Below are 19220 nucleotides of genomic sequence, written 5' to 3'. Positions count from 1 at the left end.
AAAAGGTTCGAGATTCTCCCCCCGGGAGATAAGTGAGGCGGTGGAGCAAGAGTAAGCATAAGATATTGGCGAGCGTGACTTCAATTTCAGAAGAGTAACCGAGAGCTTTATTTCGCCCGCTCACTTGATTAAATGAATTCAAACTTTGACAAAGCAAGCTCTTCACAGTGTGGGATTTTTTTTCTCCCAGGGAGCACTACACACACCGACCCATCGCGCAAGGCATTGAAAGTGGCCCCCCGCGCGGCCTTCCTTTCAGCACAGAATACGGAGGAGGGCGGGTCGACTTGTTCTCGAATTGTTCCCGCGCACCATGACCATGAGAGGCTTGCGATTTTCCCTATCACCCCAGTAAAACCACCCGTTAGTACAAATCGATTCAATCAAAGAGGCTGATCCACCGGCCCGCGGGCCTCTCCCCTCCCCTCCAAAACTTTGCACTCGCCTCCCTCCCCAATTCCAACTCTTAGCTGATAGCATTCCCCATGTAATACAAAGCCACCCAATATCAACCGAGTTTTTGACACATTTTAGTCATTCTTACCTTTTTGTGACTTCCTGCAGACGAATTAGGCCAGTCACACAGCAGCATCCGATCACAACACCATGCCCCGCCGCCAATGAGAAATTGCCAGTAGTCACGTAACCGATCACCTCCTTTGGCGGAGAACCCTAAACGGGCAAGGATTCCATAAGAAAAAATCGACACAGCCACGGCAATCTTATTCGCGCCGTTAACATTACTTACGGTATATTCTCCCTTCAGCGCCTTTCTGCACCACCGCTCGTATTCCTCGCGGTCGGGCAACTGAATACGTGCGAACGGCCCCGGCACCCCTCGCTCCAGCTCAAGACGAACCCAAACAACAGCCCGTCCAAGATCAAGGTTTAGCTTGCCTTTAGAGTCCCCCAAACGCTTCTCCACCCACTGGCTAAACTTATTATGCAGCTCCCCCATACTTTGGCCTGATGCTATCGCACGTATTAGCCGCGGAGAGCGTAGTAGCCATACGGGTGGCTTATCGGATCCGCCTTCGGGCTCGTTCGATTTCTTTGAATTTCCCTCGCGCTCCCCATCCCGCGTTCCCGTACGTTCGTCGCTTTTGGCAAACAGCTTCCAAAATGGCGCTTCAAAGGGGGATTCCACTCCCATTTTCTCGTAATTGATGCGTTTTGCTGGCGGTCGCTTCCCCCACTCGTGCTCCCCCTCCATTCTCTTCTCTGCCGCCCAACTCTCATATGCTCTTGTTCCGGGGAAATCGCGGGGGAAACAGGGTATCCCGGCTTCGAAGCTAGCCCTCTCCCATTCTCTTAGTCCCCCGACCCGTGCTCCAGCAAACACAAAAGATTTCCAGAATGGCATACCCCAGCCTGCGGGAGCTATCAAAGTCCAACCTCGCTGCATCTCCGCGGAGGCACTCGTATGGAGAGCATGGCTATCATCACGTACAAGGAGGAGGAGGGGTATGCGTGCATCTTGGGTGGTCGGAGCAAGTTTCGTGCCCGGTAGCAGATTCTGTGAAGTAGAGCGTTAATTCCAGAAGGCAAAGCAACGTAACCATCGCATTCCTACCTGTGAGCGCCGTTCATTCAGGGTTTTTTCCGAGAGTTTATTTCGAGTGAGTGCACTGCGCACTTTTCCATCCCATATACTAGTCCATGCAAGGTCCTCGGGCCACTCGAGGAGAATGCGCTGGAGTTCTCGCTCCTCTGAAGGGGGTATTTTTTCACATCGACGTGAAATTCTTTGGGGGAAACTAGAAAAAGATGGCAAAAAAGTTACTAGATGTTCGCACAATATTCCCTTAGATATGCTCACGTACCTCAGACGTGGATCATGCACGGTTAAACCTAGGATGACTCCTGGAGACAACGAGGTGGACGAACGCAGATGGTTTAGCGTCTTCCACGCCTTGTGCGCTGCAAGATTCATTTTGACCTCGCCTCCCTTCCTACTCCTCTTATCTCCATCTGCCTCTGCTAGCGCCTCTGAATCTTCCTCTGCATTCCTAGTCTCTCCACACACACTTAAAACTGCTTGCAATAGCGCAGTGCTTCCTGCTCCAGTAAACTCAAACACGACAAAATCTCCCTTTCGCCTAGTCACCTCCACCCCACTTTTGTCAGGGTGTTTTCGCGCAATAGTGAGTCCGAAATGGTCGACTGCTTGCTGTAGGGCATCTTGCGCCTCATCATAGGCCGAGGGGTGAATCCAGAGCCATAGTGTGCGCATAGAATCCACGGCAGACGGGACCTGGTGGGGAACTGGTTGCCACATGGCACGTGCAGGACATATAAGGTTATATGGATATGAGTAAATTCGATGTAACCAGGTCGTGCACTGTCGCTTGCCACCGATGTATCTCTGACTCCCTATCGATGGTTGTGTTGGATCCGTCATTGCATCCATCACCTTTACTATGTCGGCCTGATGACCACGGAGCTCGATACACCCTATATACGATGCATCATGTAAAAACACGCGATGCTTACCGGCGCGATAGGTGGCCTTAATAAGCTTGTCGGTGGGGTGTAGGGCGAGTCTATATCCCCATTTCTCGACCATATGCATTCTTTTTGCATGCCAGATATGTGTCTCGAGCCATTTTTTGTTTTCTAGAATGGATGAAATTAATCAACTATTCAAATATCGCTTGAAGCAAAAACTAACTTTGCCGGCGGAGATACTCCTTCACAACTGGCCGTCGCGATCCTTTCCATACTTTCTTTGCCTTCTTTTTGGGAGTGTTTTCTGCCTCCATCTACCGCGATTTAGAATATTATAACGACTGTAGGATAGTCCAGGTCGGCTATTCCCTTTACCTCTTTTTGTGCCCATTTTCTCAGCCGAACAGGCAACCGTTTAATATTGTGGCTTGCGGCGCGACGGCGTAAACTACGGGGGAGGGTTTGAAAAGCGCGGGTGCTTGCTGATTGTCTAATGTAAAGTGAATAATCAGATATTTTAGGTCATGGCTGGTAGGATATATCAATGTTTCAATTACCTGGCACGGTCAAGTGCCTGATGCATAGCATTGATCTCAAACGCACGGGCCTGGGATGAAGAATGTGTAAGAAGTGGAATAATAGTCTAACAAGTGTAGAGTTACCTCGGCAAAAGCGACGACATCAAGTGACCGCGGCAAATTAGCAGAGACTAGGATTAAAAAAATATATATATTAAAATAAAAAAGCTAAAATGAAAAAATAGTAGCGGTTCTAATTTACATTTATTCGTTCCACTCCTTCTCTCTCCATGTTGAGTTTCGATAGTCCTGGCGGCAAAATTCTTTGCTATAAGAAACAAGAATAAGCTCTAAAATGCCAATGCCTTTAATAAAAAAATGCTTCAGTATAGCTTACCTCTTTTCTTATCACGCCCTGTCAGTTGACCATCATTGGAACGTTTTCCTCCTGGCGCCTCGCCTGATTGATTCATATTTAACTCTGAGTTCTCGAGTAGTAACGCGGAAGGATAGTGGTAGTTTGAATTAAGTGTTTATTTGATTTGCTGCGCCGAGCCAGTCACATTAACTGCCTAAATGTCAAATTTGGTCAAAAAGACCATGTAGCTACAGTATTTACATAAATTCAATATAATGGCCTCAATACCTCTTGATCTCGATATTGATTCAGAAACTGCGGGCAATCTCGCATCATTTCTGATCCAGGCACAAAATGCCCTGCTTCAATCCCCTGATGCTAAAATGAATCCTGAAGATCTAATCAATGATCTCTCGTCTCATATAGCTCAAAATCCTAGTGCAATGGCTGCCCTTACCTCACACCTCTCCAACTCATTATCTCCGGGTAGCTCATCTCTAGGAGAAGAAGAAGAAATTGTAGAGCGAGAGATTGAACCCGTACCAGGGTTTGTTGTTGAGACAACAGTGGCTGAAACTAAGAATGAGATTCCCAAAGGAATGCCGGTGTTTATTAATATATGCAGTGCAGTCGAAATACCTCCACCGCCCATTGTCAAGGATGAAGAGGTGAGACGTGCATTGGAGGGCGCAGCCGATGCAGAGTACATGGTGCCATTGAGCTTGTTTGGACCTCAAATTGGGAAAAAGAGTAATTACTAGCATTTTTGAATTCAGCACATATGAGCTTTATATTTTAAGCGGCTATTTTGAAGAATAGGCGGAAGAGAATATCAAATATTTGATGCAGTGATCAATCCCAAGCCATTACAGCGCGCTATGTCCGATTTCGACCACCGGCTATATACCATCGAACTTGCGATCGAGTGGGTGGAGCTGAAAACCAATCTCAAAATAAGTCGCGGTAAGATCTCTTCTATTTCCGCCCTTACACTGCTGTGTACCATTTTCTTCGGCTCATTGTAGACTTTGGCATCGGAAACGCTCGTTCAATGGGCCCGCTTGAAAAAAGGGTCTTGCGGTTGAAGAAGTCGGAGGCCATGATCCACGAAGTATCTGAGAAGAGTAAACGGAAAATGAAAACAAAAGAAAAGAAGGTGCCAAAATATTCAATCGAGAGCAATGAGCGTAGGCTGACCATTAACATCGAATTGCCTGAGTTGGTAAGCATCGCTAGGAATCCTCTATTAAACAAGTAGCCTTGATTTAATATCATTATCTTGTTGTTTAGGAGTCAACAAAAGGTTCCACTCTAGATATCGAATCGAGACGACTTATCTTCTGTTCTCAAACTTATTTCTTGGACATTGCGCTGAAAACAAAGCTAGATATTTCTACTGGGAAGGCGCAGTTCCATAAGGGAGAGCGATTACTTCAGGTGACTGCAATGCAAAAGCCTGAGTAAAATAGAATTTTTATTGTACAGAGTTTCGACATCATATATACCAACACTTCAAATCATTTTAAATATAATAAAAGAAAAATTACACTCACTACTTATAATGAATATTCTTGGTCGTTTCTAAGGGGGGAAAAAATGCTAAGCATTCAATATCAATGCAACAAAACAATAGTACAATTACATGCGAAAGCTAGTAAAATGCAAGATAAACAACAGAAATACGACGAGAGAAAAAGAATACACAAAAAATACAGTATATATAATTACAGTGGAATGAGGGAATTGGCAGGCTCCCCACCCAATTTCTTCCGAATGCCGGAGAGCCGCAATTCAATCTCTTGGATATATTGCTCACATGCTGATCTCTCCGCTTCGCCCAATTCCTCCCGCCCTGCTTCATCAAGTAGGGCGTAGAGCAACCATATCACACGCTGGTAGGTTTGCTCCGATTCGTGCAAACGGTTCTCCATCTCATTAAGCGCAGCCTCGCGACCATACTTGATCGCCAAATAAAAGAGCAGTTTCTCGACCCATATCGCGCCCTCGCTTGCTTGCCCAAAGTTCTGTGAATTTTGCAGCTTAGAAAGAAGATGAGTTGCGATCTCTGCTTGATCGAGGTATAAATTATATTGATCCCGGGCAAGTTGCACTGTGCTGATAAGGTGTATGGATGCTCCGCGCTGCGATCCATATGTACTCCAATAAGCATTGATTAGACCGATTCCGGATTGAATAATATCAAGAGCTTTGAGGTAGAGGCTCAGGCGTTCAGCGACGGATGGGAGAGCCTCTGAAGCCATCACCACCGCCTTCGACTTCTCAATAGCCAGACGCATTCCATTAATTGCCGTCAACTCCTCGGCATCTAGAGTTGGTTCCAGATTTTCGGCAGATATGTTTGCAATTTCGCCCGTACCATAGAGACGCCTTGCAGCCATAGCTAATGCCCGCATTAGCGAAGTTTGCTTAGTCGCAATCGGATCACGGAGAATTTGTCTCGGCACCAGCAAGTTTCCCAAATATCCTGGTAATAGTCTTGGTGCAATTAAACCGGGTGAAAATGGGACCAAGTAATTCACCTGCTCATGGGAAGGTCTTCCGGCAACAATCTCCTTCGAAGCCACGACAATCTCATCCGCGAGAGCGTTAACTTCTACCTCGTTCTTTTCTACAACGACATATTCCTCCTCTTCATCTTCTCGCACTCTCATTTTCCAACGTTGCCACTGCCCAATCCCTGCACCTCTGGTGGGCGTTCTCCTTTCGGCCAATTTTCTGGAGTCGAATGCTTCGGGTTGCACGGCTGCAAACGGTGCAATATTTGGCTGTTCCGTGATATTCGGCAATTTCCCACTCTTTTCCATATCCAGAGCATGTTCTTCCAGAGTTTGCAAAGATAGAGCGAAGGGCGGAGTCTCACCCCCCTCCACCATCATCACTGATCGCACGAGTTGTAAGAGCCCAGGGGAAGTGGTGGGTACTCGTGTAAGAGATTGGTGCTTTAACATTTCACCCATTACAGTTGAAAAGAGCTCCTCGAAGGTTATCCTCTCTACCGGGTCCCTCTTAAGTAATCTCATCGACAAGTTGGTCAACTCCGTTTTCGCCTTGTCTTCAACTACCTCCAGTGGAAAATTCAGCTTATCCGCACGTTGCTCAATTCTTTTGAGGAGCTCAACGTGATTCTGAGCATTAAAGGGCGGTCGTCCTGTCAGCATTTCGTATAGCACCACCCCCACGCTCCATAAATCCGCCTTAGCGTCGTATCGATTCCCGCTCAACACTTCGGGAGCCATGTACAGTGGAGAGCCACACAGTGTTTCTGCCAGATTGTGAATCGAGAGTGGTCGTGCAAAACCAAAATCAGCAACTTTAAGTGTCGGGAAGTCGGCAGGAGAAGCCCCAGGGGTAAGCAGCAGGTTTTGGGGTTTGATGTCACGATGGATGATATCCATGGACCTTAAGAATTGGAGTGCAGACGCTGATCCGAAAAATATATAGTGTTAGAATAACATTTACTAGGAAAGACGCGTATTTGATTAAAAATTACCTAATTGTCGTAAGAAATGTCGAAGTACGGGTTCTGGCAGTCCCATTGGCCGCTTGTCTTTTGCTTTAGCGGCAGCACTATTCAAACCACGAGTATGCTTGCGAATATAGGATGAAAGATCACCGAGTGCGCAGAATTCCATTATAAGATGAATGCCTGAATCCGTTGTCTAAAAATTAAAAATTCGCAAATTGAATTTGAAAGAACAAGAATCATGGAAATAAAATGATTAAACCTACATAATGGTCTATCAATTTCACAATGTTTGGATGCTGAATCTTTCGCAAAATTGAAATCTCATGTTCCAGATTTTCAAGAATTTTCCCTGAGAATTTCTCTCGTGGTACAGATTTAACCGCGACAACCTCGCCGGTTCTCTATAATCAATGAAATCAACAAGATAAGTCCAACAGAAAGAGGATATTATTAACAAAAAATGTCTCTAGAATGCAAATGGAAAAAGAAAAAGGAAAAGAAAGGACAAAATCGAAAAGAAAAAGACGCATACCTTATGAACACCCTTATAAACCATGGCAAATGATCCACGACCAAGCTCTCCGCTCAACAGGTAATCACCAATCATTACTTCTGACTTTCCACGGTCAACCATTTAAACTATGAAGCTGCAACTGTTTATCTAACGCTATGATTGAGCTGTTCAAGAATATGTAGGCGTAGCTTTTTTCAATGGTGGCACTTACAGATAAATCTCAAAACTTGCAAGGAAGAAATATCAAAGGAGAAGACGGTTTCAAAATCAGATTAGAACACAAATTTCCAGAAAGACTGCAAATTGTAGGGAGAAAAAATATAGGAAGAGTATGCTTTAAATAATCGCTTTTTGAAAAAGTTATCAGTTCAGGGCCATAAAAAGAGTTAAGAACTCGAGTTTTTTTTCTTGGACAGTCACGAATATTCTCGTGTGACTGTCTCCAGAATATCACGGTACACCGGTGAATTACACCGAAGCTATATTTAACCTAACATAATTAATAATTCTTTAGGGTATTGGAGAAATCGCGAGTGACCATTGACATCGCCCTATTAATAAGGTAGCTACCAAAGCTATACAGTGTGCTAATAGTAGAAAGCTTTACTAATGATCCCTGCAAGTCTTCTCGTATTTGAAAATACAATGAACCGACGGGGAACAAGTTTGGGACATATGCAAAACATCATCTTGCATATTTAGGATTGTTTCATTTGTTACAGGGTGCCCTGTCATATTGATAAAAGACAAATCAATCAGCGTATATTGAAGCTATATCATTTTAACGACGTTCGAGATAGTATTGTGCATCTTCCGTGATCCCAGTTCATTTTTTGAAGCTATTCTCCAGGAGGGTTCATACGCTCTTCGACCGTAAGACGGCTGAATATGAAACTTCACTGTGACTTTTCAATATAAAAAAAAATCGATTAATAAGCCACTAAGTATGAATTTATCATCCCGGTTATCTTTTGAAGAATTATACAAATTCCAGCAAGAAAAATGGTCGCTAAAAATTCGGTATACACCATTGGTTATGGTAATTCTACACTGGCATTCATTGTGATAAGGCGTTGGTCTAATGTAGCGTTGATTTTAGTGCCGGAGCATTTCTCCACCCCTCTCTTTATTGCTAAGAACAAAGAGTATTTCAAGGAACTCGGTTTATGTGTTGAGCTGCACTGTTGCCCAGGCGGCACCGGTGAAGTAAGTTTAATTCTAGTTTTCCGACATTCTCTACCCTATTATTAATTTAAAATGGCCATTTATGAAAGATGATTCAAAAATTGAAAGATAAGACAATCGATGTTGCCATTGCACTGACTGAGGGATTAATTGCCGGTAGGTTCTTTTCAAATTTCCCTCTTTGACAGCTTAAGTAATGATGTCAATTTAACAATCTGATACTGAAATAATAGGTTATGCAAACGGGCAGGATTTTTATCGTATCATTGGGACATATGTAGAATCCCCACTGTGTGAGTAATATGAATCAACCTTTTAGAACTTAGGCCTTATATTAAACTAAATGGATACGTGGATTATCAGGCTGGGCCATATCAACCGGATCGAATGCACCACATACTAGCGTCGACTCTCTACGCAACTCAACAGCGGCCGTGTCCCGCATGGGATCAGGCTCGCATATCATGGCCTATTGCCTGGCTGACCGCGAAGGTTGGTTGTCTGAAAGTGAGGAGAAGAAACGGCCATTCCGCTTCGAAGTTCTAAACAATTTTAAGGCAATGCGAGATGGTGTTAACGATGGGAGAGCAGACTTCTTTTTGTGGGAGAATTTCACAACCAAGGTTGATATCGAGATGTTTAACATCAGTTGCGCTAAAAAGGCTAATTATATAATTTCTGAATGCTTTACATTCATGTTTAGCCATATCATGATTCCATCGAAGTACGTCGCATTGGAGACATCACGCCTCCTTGGCCGGCATTCCTTTTTGCTGCCAGTACTTCGCTTCTTTCTTCTGCTGCGGACACACAGAATCTTAATAACCTTCTCCACGCCCTTCATAAGGCCGCCAATGAATTTATGCAACACCGTAATGGGCAATCTTTGAACATGTTAATGGAGGAATTCAAATATCCTAAAGAAGACGTAATACAGTGGTTACAAACGGTAAAATATCCAGGTGAGGGGGGTATGGAGGAAGTGAATAAGGTGGCACTTGAAAATTGCGTAGAATCCTTGTTAAAGGCGGGGGCTATAGAGCGGCGCGTGCATCCGAAGGAGATTATAGATGCGAACATTGCAAAGCTGATTTGATTTGCTATTTCATTTTTATCTGCTTAACCACTCTTTACAAACGCTGAACTATTTATTTTATTTAATGGTCATTCCTCTTTATTTTGATTTGTATAACTTGTAGATCCTTGGAACGATAACTTTGCACCAGCATGAATCTTATAGCTACATATATATAAAGCCTGCTTTAGAGTACTAATTTTGCCCTTAGTCTAAAATAGTCTCTCTTCAACCCACAACTCTTCTATATTGGAGGAGAATGCAATGTTGAATCGTCAAACTGTTGAGTTTCAATCCCAATTTAAAAATTTTAAGTTCATTTATCTATTCCATTTGGTGGGATATACACCCATACACTCTATTTGTACCCCTTTCATGTGAAATTCCAGCTCCATAGGAGAAAAAATAAACAATAAAAAAAACATGCACAATAGTACTAATTCCAGGCTGTAGCTTTGCATCCAAAGAAATATCAGTAGAATAAAGTATTAAAGTCAAGTATAATATCTATAGTAGAATAGGTGCCATTTATAGACATTGCTTTCACCATAATTTGTCCATAGCTTTCAAACTCATCTCGACTCCAACAAACGTTGCAGCATTTGCAGGGAATGCTCTCAAAATTGCAGGTCCAAGTCCCTTGAAAAGTGCCCGTGGTCCCTCATTTTTGAGCAGCTTTTTCAAAACATCAAACGTACCATTGTAGGTGCCAGCAGGAGCAGATTGCAAGCGAGACTTGATCACATCAGCTAAAAGGAAACTTCGTGAATAAAAGTATGGTAGAGGACAAAATGTAGTATTTACCTGGGCACGCAAGGGTCCACATCGCAACACCAGCCATACCTCCTGCGACCATAGTCGCCAAAGGATTCAAGTCATTTACTGATTTACCAGCAGGGGTCAACAGCTTCTTGGTCAATTCATATGCACCAAAGTAGGCTGCAGATCCAGGGCCGTCGCGTAGGAGAGTGGCCCCAGTTCCGCGGAAAATCGAGCGCACACCACCTTCCTTATACAAGGCTTTAATGACGTCAAGTGGGCCTTTGTATTTGGATTCGCCAGATTGCCCCTGCACCTGAAGGATAACCTTTATGCGCTCAAAAGGACCCATCAAAAGAGTCGTGGGAACAGCAGAGAATCCTCCTGCGAACATAATTTCGCCCATAGTGAGCTGTTGGCTTTCTCTATTAGGAGTAGCACTGTACACTATTTTTTTCCCTAGGTCATAGGCCTGGAGGAAAAAGGAGATGAGTGAAATGAATTACATTCTAAGAATGAAAATGATGAAAATTCTCTTACCCAGAAACTGACAGCAAAGATGGGTGTAACGCCGACCAGTGGACTTGACATCCCTCGGTATAAACCTCGCACACCATCTTTCACCAAAGTCTGCTTGACACAGTCTAATGTACCTTTATAAACACCATCAGGTGCAGTTTGTAGACGAACTTTAACGAGATCGAAGGGATGTCTGAGCAAGAAATATGAATATGAATAAATATGAATAAAACAGATCCAAAAGTCAAGTCTAAATCTTTCGATTGCGTCTGACATACCCCACTAGAACACACATGATCCCTCCAAAGCCCCCCGAAAGGAAACTCTTCACACCCGTCGTTGTCTGCTTCGTATGCTTAGTCTCTTCAGAAATTTTGTCTTTGACAGCCTGTGCTGTGCTCATTCCGACTTCCTGATTAGCTGATGACATCTTTGTTTAATTATAAATGTCCAATCAAGGTGAATTCAGGAGAGAGGGGATAGGTTTAAGCTATTGAGTATAAAATAAAAAAATACTATGCACGTGAATATTTAGATTGATCTTCTTTAAATCCTAATCAAATCCGACTCACTTAGGCTAATTTCTCACGAGACTAATCATTTTTATCTCTCTTAGCCCTCGTTAAAAGTTCTCAAGAGCACTTTTTATCTTCCCCGAACATTTTTTTTCACAATGTTGAGTCGATTCCGTTGCGTTTCCGCCACCAATTTTACTGTTCGTTTTTCGATTGCTAGACCTGCATTACTGAGGCAATACTCGGTTGGTTCGCACATGAGCGACGATGACCCCGTGGTGTTGGAAAGAGAAAAGAGAAAACTATTAAATAGTATGTATATAGGAGATTAACCCCACACTATTTGGCAGCCTAACGTGGCCCCCCATATTTAGGCAAAGTAAAGGATTGGAATGAGCTTCTGGCTTCCCACTCAGAAGCGGTAGTCAAGGCTGATAGGAACCCTGACAAATCTATCGATGAATTGCAGCGTGAGAGCATTCAATCGCTCAAGAGATTTGAAGAGGAAGAGGCTGAAATTGTCGATGAACAATTCACCAACACTATCAACGAGTACATAAAAGAGACCGTGAAAACGGTAAAACAAACAGTACATAAGCAGTAACAGCGTGAATTGTATAGTTGCGTGTATTTTGTATCATACATATTATTTCATTATATTTTTTATTATTACATCATATATGTTATATAGCTTGTATCTTGAATTGATCGTGTAAATTGAAAAAGAATAAATTATTTTGTGACTGGTTTGGTATATTACTCGATTTTACGCGTATGCATTCATACAATAGAGAAGTTTCAACCTCCTCTGTCCTGTGCTTCGGTGCTAAAGCAATGCAGCACTGAGATTGATCGAAAATCCACGAGTCATGAAAGCGAATTCCGAATCGGACGATTCTTTTGAACATTATGTTGTTCTGTACACTTCTCAGAAACACAAGAAGACAAAAGTGTGGCAAGACGGTACGGGATACTTTTCATTTGAAATTTATTTTCGAATTCATATCCCATTCACAATCATATTTCCCATTTCCGTGCATGATCTTCTAATCCAACATTATCCGCGCTCTTCTCTCTTTAGGCTTCTTGAAATATTTCAGCTCTAATGCCAAGGTATATATATTTTATATTCACACATAACATTTGTTTAATTAATATAAACTCATTCCAAATAACCAATACTTTTGTTCACCTCGCGATTTTTTCTCCAACAGATCGTTCTATATGATGACAATAATACTAAGATCGATAGGTACAATTCATATATATATGATTTTCTCCTCATAATCATCAAATAATGTTTTTGGACTCAGCTTGTTCGCAAAGGGTCGCACTATTTCCGTTGGCGATGAACTTGAGTTTGATCGACACCTAGTTACAGTTGAATCACTCAAATCATCGAACGAGAACCTGGTAAAGCCGGTAGAAGGAGTAATACCGTCAGTAAAGCGAAGAAAAATTGGGCTTAATAGGCCCACTTCCTTTAACACTCCATTGTCCGCTACCAATACTACCGAAAGAACCGCTGAGAATACAGTTGACATAGTCTCCTCACGTGCGTTACTTAAACCTAATGGAAAAATTACCAGCGAAGTTAAGGAGGGGTGATTTATCGTCCATATTTCTATTTAATGTATACAAATGATAGTGATTGTGACTGAATTCTCTTGTCCCCTCCAACACTAGTGATACCATTAAAACGCCAACACCGGTACCACTGAAGAATATTTTCAAGTATGCATAGAGTCTCTTGTGGAGTATTACAGTGAACTTATTCTATATCGAATATTTAGATCATCCCCATTAAGCTTGGAATTTCCGAGTATTTCTCATTGCGAATTACTAGTACGGAACAAGGAGCATTTAATACGTCGCGCACGAATACCTACCCTTTTTGTGAGAATGATGCATCGATTTGATACTATTAAAATACTCTCTGACACATTCTTGATATTTTTCTAGTCGTCTGCTCTACAATATAGAGAGATATTCACCCATGCCATCTATGAACACTTGCAAATACTTCTTAATACCTTGTCGATCCAATTCCGGATGCTCTTCGACAAATATAACAAGCAGAAGATGCCAAATATTAACAATGTGGAATACTATTTCCGATCACATGGAATGGGCTTTTATAAGGGATGCGGCTTGAGGTGAATCTAACTTAAAAAGCAGTTTTCACTTGATCTTAATTTTGAGCGATTTCTCAAACATAACAGATTGGCATCACCTCAGAATATATTCCCGACCCTTGGACGAAATATGGATAGTAGCAGCTATCCCAACTCGAGTGAACTATTCTCTGATGTGTGCGTAGAGCTAGAGATTGTACTTTTGCAGCTCTCTGAAAAAGAGCATCACTCAGTGTAAATTTCAATTGATTAGGAGTTGATATGGTGCTTACCTATATTAACACTGATATCTGTCATTTCCTCATAGTTACTCGAAAGGTATATATTCTTGATATTTTTATATAGTAATTTTGGGCTCCAAAATCATGCGTTTACCTCCATTCCATAAGATGATATGTGGGTCGTCTCCTCTTCTGTAGATTTCGAACCTGCGTCCACTTTTTTGGCTCGCAGCACATTTTATGGCCCTTTTAGCGATTCTACCCTTGAAGTGAGTCGATTGTCTATACACAGTTTGCTTTTAGTGAGCATTTTTGTTACGATTCCAAATTTTACATATATATATAGATTCAATGTATATTTCCTCGAGACTCTGAGATTGCTAGATCACTCGCGAAAAATACCCAGCGTGTATTTGCGCTTAGACTAATCAACGTGAATGCTGAGATGATGATGCTTGGTATAGGATATAATATTCATGCATTTATATTGATATCTAACTTCCCTATATAAAAGACAATCTTCGAGAATGCCTTACTAATTCTCCGCTGCTGCCTCTAATACTCAAACATTCTCACGATGCACAAAATATTTTAGCTGGACCTGTAGGACCTGGAAGATTCAAGCCTCCTCTTATTATTCCTATTAAAAGTCGCACTTTACCTTTGATGAGTGCCGAAGAAGCAATGGAAATTGGATTGCAAGATGTCATTGAAAGAACCATTTTGGATTACCATTTGAACGAGGACCAAACCAGGTGTGTCAATTTTTCTTCTTGTGATGTTATAAAGAAATAATACCTTACTCTATACCGGAGAATAGCGTTTTGAGGCGTTTTTCTGAGGGAATTATTGCCGCAATTAACAGTGAATCACCTCCATCCCCCATATTCCTGGTTCACGGTAAGCTATTGCATTCTTCATCCAAAATAGCATAGATCACTCAATCATATCTCAAAAAGGTGTTTTTGGAGCTGGCAAGAGGTTAGTTGAGACCTATTATCATAAAAGAATAATATTGGAACAACAAATTTTCTTTCAGCTATTTAATAGCTGTGCTAGTCATTTTCGTGCAAAGAGTTTTTCAGCTTATACATCGCTCTACTAAGTCTAATGACAATGATGCCGACGATGCCGTGGAAGAATTTGCTTACCCTTTTCAAATACTTATAACTTCAATAACGGTATAGTAGTTTTTTTATACGTGAAGCCTAAAATTGGTATTCTTAATATTTACTGATAGAACGTAGCAGTGGATCGAATATTACTACAACTACTGGATCTTGAATTTGAAGAGTTTGCACGCGTTGGAAGGTATAATCGCTATAGCGCCTAAAGACTCCAGCGCTTACTTTTGTTTTTTCTTTAATAGTATAAAAAAGATTGCGAAACGAATTTTACCCTTTACCGCTCAACGAAGACAATCCAGTGATGAAGGTACATATATGAATTTGTTACGTTACTTATTGTGTCTCACCATATGACTTTATTTTCATTTTCGGATATAGAACTCAAAGAACTTAAATCTATACTCGATGATGACCAGATATCGTCAAGTGAGCGTCGCCTTGTACAGGAAACCATACGACGATTCAAGCAGAGTGAGAATCAGCAGCTCCTTAAACGCGCTTTGGTGGTTGGTGTGTATATATTTTTCTCTAATAGGCTCTAGAGCTGGAGTGACTAAATGCATGGATAGGTACGACTTGTATGGCGTCCATGTTAGATATTTTTGGTGATATGAAGTTTCGCATTGCAATATTGGACGAGGCAAGTTGAACACACACTTATGCTCCGTATTTAAACTAACCTTCTCTTTTAATTGTAAAAGGCATCACAAATCACTGAACCCATGGCTCTTGTGCCTTTGTGCCGTTTTGGATGTGAACGTTTGATTATGGTGGGAGATCCACTTCAGGTAAATTGCAAAAATTTATCGTATAGCGGACGCAAAACTTCATTCTATGCTTATTTTTAGCTTCCCCCAACGATTCAAACCAAATGCGACCTGAAAAATATTGATTCGGGGCTTGATCGGTCACTATTCAATCGGTTGGTGGAGGTGAGTATCTTGCAGTCGAATGTCTCGATGTATATGGAGTAACGCATTGATATTCTGATAGTTGAACCATAAGCCTATACTGTTACGAACCCAGTACCGCTGTCACCCACAGATTGCGGGAGTATGCAACTCACTCTTTTACTCTTCGCGTCTATTGAATGGCGTCAGTGACGAAAATCGGTCGCCGATTGTGAACGGGCTACCAACTTTATGTTTTCTCAATATACCCGGCAATGTAAGAAGCTAGTCTTTATTTATATTGAGTCCCACCTAAGGAAAATGACTTGGTCTCTACCATTTTATTAGGAAAAACTCGATCCAGGGTCCAAATCTCTGTACAATCAAAGAGAAATAGATGTAATTATTCGAATCATCACTCGGCTCCTAGAGTTACAAGTGCGAGCCTCGGAGATTGGTGTCATTGCTCTTTGTAAAACCTCATTACTGCTCTCATCGATAATTATTTGTGTAACTAACTCTATAACTCCAACAAGACAAAATGCAGGCAAGCAAAATCGAGAAAGCTCTACAGGGGGGGAATGAACGCAATACCAGCACTAACAAAAAATCAGGCCTTCCTCAAGTTAGCACAGTGGATGCATTTCAAGTATGTATATTAGCAATTTTAAGCTATTGACCGTTACTGGAAGCATTTTGCATAGGGCGCAGAGAGAGAGATTATAATTCTGTCATGTGTACGCTCTGAGCAAATCGGCTTCGCCAACAATCCATTGAGAATCAATGTAGCTTTATCGCGTGCTCGTCGGCATCTTATTTTGGTTGGAAATGCGGAATTCTTGCGATCGAATAAAATGTGGAAAAATATTATAGATTACTGCAAAGGTATCTCCCCTCCTCCTTTCTATTGTTGTAAATTCCAACAAATCATATTTTATTTTCCAGGCTTCCCCAATGGATATATTGAGGAGCATCTTATGCGCGGTCTGATGCAAGAGATGCAACAAATAGAGCGATCCGCGATTGAAAGCATGGAAAGCGAAGAGGAGCTATGTAGCCAGCCAGCAGAGAAAGAATCTTTTAATGAACCATTGAATGCCGATGAGGCAGGATACGATGAGGACTATTCCAGTGACCTCAACGAAGAGCAGTCTACTTCCACTGGGATTACAAGTAGAACAAAGAGATCAGAGCGTCGGCCTATCTGGGCAATATATCAGGAAGAGGAGGAAGAAGAGAGAGAAGGCGGGATGCAAGGTTCCTCACAGCTACCCAATTCCCAGCCTATACAAACTCTCCCGTCAATGCAAAGTAAGATCTCAGATGTGTCGGGATCTCCTCAGGATCGAAAGCACAAGGCTCAAGGACCAACGCACTCCGTTTACAAGCCTGAAGAAGATCAAGATTTAAGAGGGGGAGTTGTAAGCCAAATTGCTCTAAAGAAATCTCCTCTCAGGCAAGATCTTCGCAATACACCTAACGCTGAAAAACTGAAAAATCAAAGAGGCAGTGGAGAATTGGAAGGTGCATCTATGTCTTTGCAGAACCCGAGTAGTCACCATATGAATCTCAAGAAACAGGAAATTTTTGGAAGCGAAAATCAGGAAATTACTCAATCTACTACTCATCAGAATGAAGCGGTAAATATGCATACTTTTATTTTTTAAAAAAAAAATCTATTGCCAGAATCTAACTGAGTATTTAGAAGCAGAAAACCAGATTAGAAAACTCTCCGACTGAAGAAGCGCCTCTTGGAGGCACAACAAGCCCTTTCGTGACGGCAAAGCAACTGGTATTTTGCATTCTGGATACACTATTCCTTAACTCTAAAAAAATAACATGCACCCAATAGGCAATATTGGAAAAAGGAGAAAGACAGGAGATGAAGAAGGTTTTGAGTGAGAGCCGTAAACGTGCTGTCATTCAGGGAGATAGTGCTTCAGACGTGGATACTCCGGATCGGAAACGCGCAGCCCACCCAAATAAGCGAGGAGCTCAATTCATTCCTCCACTAAAGCAATCTGAATGTGAAGAAGAGGATGATATTGAACAGCTCAAGAAGGACTATTGGTTTTACAATCAAGAAAGCACCAATCGCACCCGGCGTAATCCTGTTCTCTCTAAGTCCAAACCTTCTGAACAGGACATGGAGCCCACCGATGAGCGTCTGCGCAATATTGAGCCGAGGATGATAGAGATGATTCAAAATGAAATTATGGACAAATCGCAGCCTGTCTCATGGGACGATATTGCTGGACTGGAACACGCGAAAAAAACCATAAAAGAAGTCGTTACTTGGCCAATGATGCGACCCGATATTTTCTACGGTCTGCGCGGCCCTCCCAAGGGCCTACTATTATTTGGTCCCCCCGGCACGGGCAAGACATTGATTGGCAAATGTATTGCGAGCCAGTCCGGCGCAACCTTTTTCAGCATCAGCTCCTCCTCGCTTACATCTAAGTGGGTTGGCGATGGAGAGAAAATGGTGCGAGCCCTATTTGCGGTTGCGCGTGTATACCAGCCTTCTGTCGTATTTATCGACGAGATCGACTCCCTCCTTACTCAGCGCACAGACGGAGAATTTGATGCGACCCGCCGCATGAAGACGGAGTTCCTTATTCAGTTCGATGGCGTTACCACTGACTCAGATAAGGATCGTATTCTCGTGGTAGGTGCGACCAATCGACCCCAAGAATTGGATGAGGCGGCAAGAAGAAGGTTTCGAAAGCGTTTGTATATCCCCTTGCCAGAATGCGAAGCTCGATGCAGTATAGTGAAGAATCTCCTTCAAGGGCAAAAACACTCCTTAACAGAGGAGGAAATTATGGACATTGGGAAATTGACAGAGGGTTACTCTGGTTCGGATATGGATGGGCTTTGCAGAGAGGCTGCGCTAGGTCCTATCCGATCCATCAGAGATATTACAAGCATCTCTGGTAAGTTATTAAACCATAACGTGATTTGAATTTCAATTTTTAAATCTCAATTGCAATAATGTTGTAGCGGAGGATGTTAGGCCGATTCAGCACCAGGATTTCCTTGAGGCACTTACACAAAGTAAAAAGAACTCTCACTTAGTTCTCACTTCATAATTGTAAAAGCTAACTTGTGATTTTTTTTCTATAGTCCGTGCGTCTGTTTCCGACAAAGATCTAAACATGTATGAGGAATGGAATAGAACCTATGGATCGATGAGTTGAAGATGTTTTGCATATATTGTAAATTATCCACTTCCTATTCTTAATGCAGCACAGTGTAAATGTACGAATACAAGTATCTGCTTGAAACAGAGACCGTAACAAAATCAAAAAATATCTTTATTTGCGAAAAGACAAACCAGTAGAATACCTGGTTTCAACCCAGAACACCTTACTTGGGTCATCGAAATTTAAGTTAGCCAACGGACATAATAACGATTGTCAGTCTTAATATCAATAGATCAATTGTGCTTTAGTGCCTTAACGTGACT

The 19220-nt window shown here is 42.1% G+C and overlaps 7 protein-coding genes across 7 annotated transcripts; 4 read left to right on the top strand and 3 right to left on the bottom strand.

The window, feature by feature from the left end:
* Positions 1-255: 255 nt before the first annotated feature.
* On the bottom strand, positions 256-3439 carry VTP21DRAFT_9317 (uncharacterized protein; the record flags this gene model as incomplete). The annotated part of the gene is made up of 11 exons (XM_069400261.1): positions 256-340; positions 545-672; positions 749-1516; positions 1574-1757; positions 1824-2616; positions 2672-2762; positions 2824-2938; positions 3006-3055; positions 3111-3157; positions 3229-3294; positions 3364-3439. The coding sequence occupies 11 exons, from the start codon at positions 3437-3439 to the stop codon at positions 256-258; spliced, it is 2403 nt and encodes an 800-aa protein (XP_069254205.1).
* Positions 3440-3599: 160 nt separating this feature from the next.
* VTP21DRAFT_9316 (uncharacterized protein) lies at positions 3600-4788 on the top strand (the record flags this gene model as incomplete). The annotated part of the gene is made up of 4 exons (XM_069400260.1): positions 3600-4074; positions 4144-4287; positions 4350-4546; positions 4615-4788. 4 exons carry the CDS (start codon positions 3600-3602, stop codon positions 4786-4788), a joined length of 990 nt encoding a protein of 329 aa, XP_069254204.1.
* Positions 4789-4962: 174 nt separating this feature from the next.
* Positions 4963-7445, bottom strand: VTP21DRAFT_9315 (uncharacterized protein; the record flags this gene model as incomplete). The annotated part of the gene is made up of 5 exons (XM_069400259.1): positions 4963-4975; positions 5053-6766; positions 6836-7004; positions 7075-7212; positions 7344-7445. 5 exons carry the CDS (start codon positions 7443-7445, stop codon positions 4963-4965), a joined length of 2136 nt encoding a protein of 711 aa, XP_069254203.1.
* An 882-nt stretch (positions 7446-8327) lies between these two features.
* Positions 8328-9606, top strand: VTP21DRAFT_9314 (uncharacterized protein; the record flags this gene model as incomplete). The annotated part of the gene is made up of 6 exons (XM_069400258.1): positions 8328-8364; positions 8425-8531; positions 8600-8666; positions 8744-8803; positions 8874-9133; positions 9214-9606. The coding sequence occupies 6 exons, from the start codon at positions 8328-8330 to the stop codon at positions 9604-9606; spliced, it is 924 nt and encodes a 307-aa protein (XP_069254202.1).
* Positions 9607-10128: 522 nt separating this feature from the next.
* Positions 10129-11293, bottom strand: VTP21DRAFT_9313 (uncharacterized protein; the record flags this gene model as incomplete). Its single annotated transcript, XM_069400257.1, has 4 exons — positions 10129-10334; positions 10390-10816; positions 10885-11056; positions 11142-11293. 4 exons carry the CDS (start codon positions 11291-11293, stop codon positions 10129-10131), a joined length of 957 nt encoding a protein of 318 aa, XP_069254201.1.
* Positions 11294-11536: 243 nt separating this feature from the next.
* VTP21DRAFT_9312 (uncharacterized protein) lies at positions 11537-11982 on the top strand (the record flags this gene model as incomplete). The annotated part of the gene is made up of 2 exons (XM_069400256.1): positions 11537-11690; positions 11753-11982. 2 exons carry the CDS (start codon positions 11537-11539, stop codon positions 11980-11982), a joined length of 384 nt encoding a protein of 127 aa, XP_069254200.1.
* Positions 11983-12247: 265 nt separating this feature from the next.
* On the top strand, positions 12248-18951 carry VTP21DRAFT_9311 (uncharacterized protein; the record flags this gene model as incomplete). Its single annotated transcript, XM_069400255.1, has 30 exons — positions 12248-12341; positions 12460-12491; positions 12593-12630; positions 12692-12982; positions 13065-13112; positions 13172-13274; positions 13341-13534; positions 13601-13747; positions 13821-13831; positions 13903-14003; positions 14081-14192; positions 14249-14489; positions 14555-14634; positions 14694-14715; positions 14774-14915; positions 14975-15045; positions 15104-15168; positions 15240-15371; positions 15431-15501; positions 15563-15649; positions 15710-15793; positions 15855-16028; positions 16100-16223; positions 16288-16400; positions 16456-16636; positions 16697-17391; positions 17457-17543; positions 17604-18687; positions 18755-18808; positions 18878-18951. 30 exons carry the CDS (start codon positions 12248-12250, stop codon positions 18949-18951), a joined length of 4752 nt encoding a protein of 1583 aa, XP_069254199.1.
* Positions 18952-19220: the final 269 nt, after the last annotated feature.

This window comes from Calcarisporiella thermophila, assembly GCF_041956535.1.
Source record: "Calcarisporiella thermophila strain CBS 279.70 unplaced genomic scaffold VTP21scaffold_5, whole genome shotgun sequence".
Lineage (NCBI taxonomy): Eukaryota > Fungi > Calcarisporiellomycota > Calcarisporiellomycetes > Calcarisporiellales > Calcarisporiellaceae > Calcarisporiella > Calcarisporiella thermophila.
This window is presented reverse-complemented; position numbering and strand designations above follow the sequence as displayed.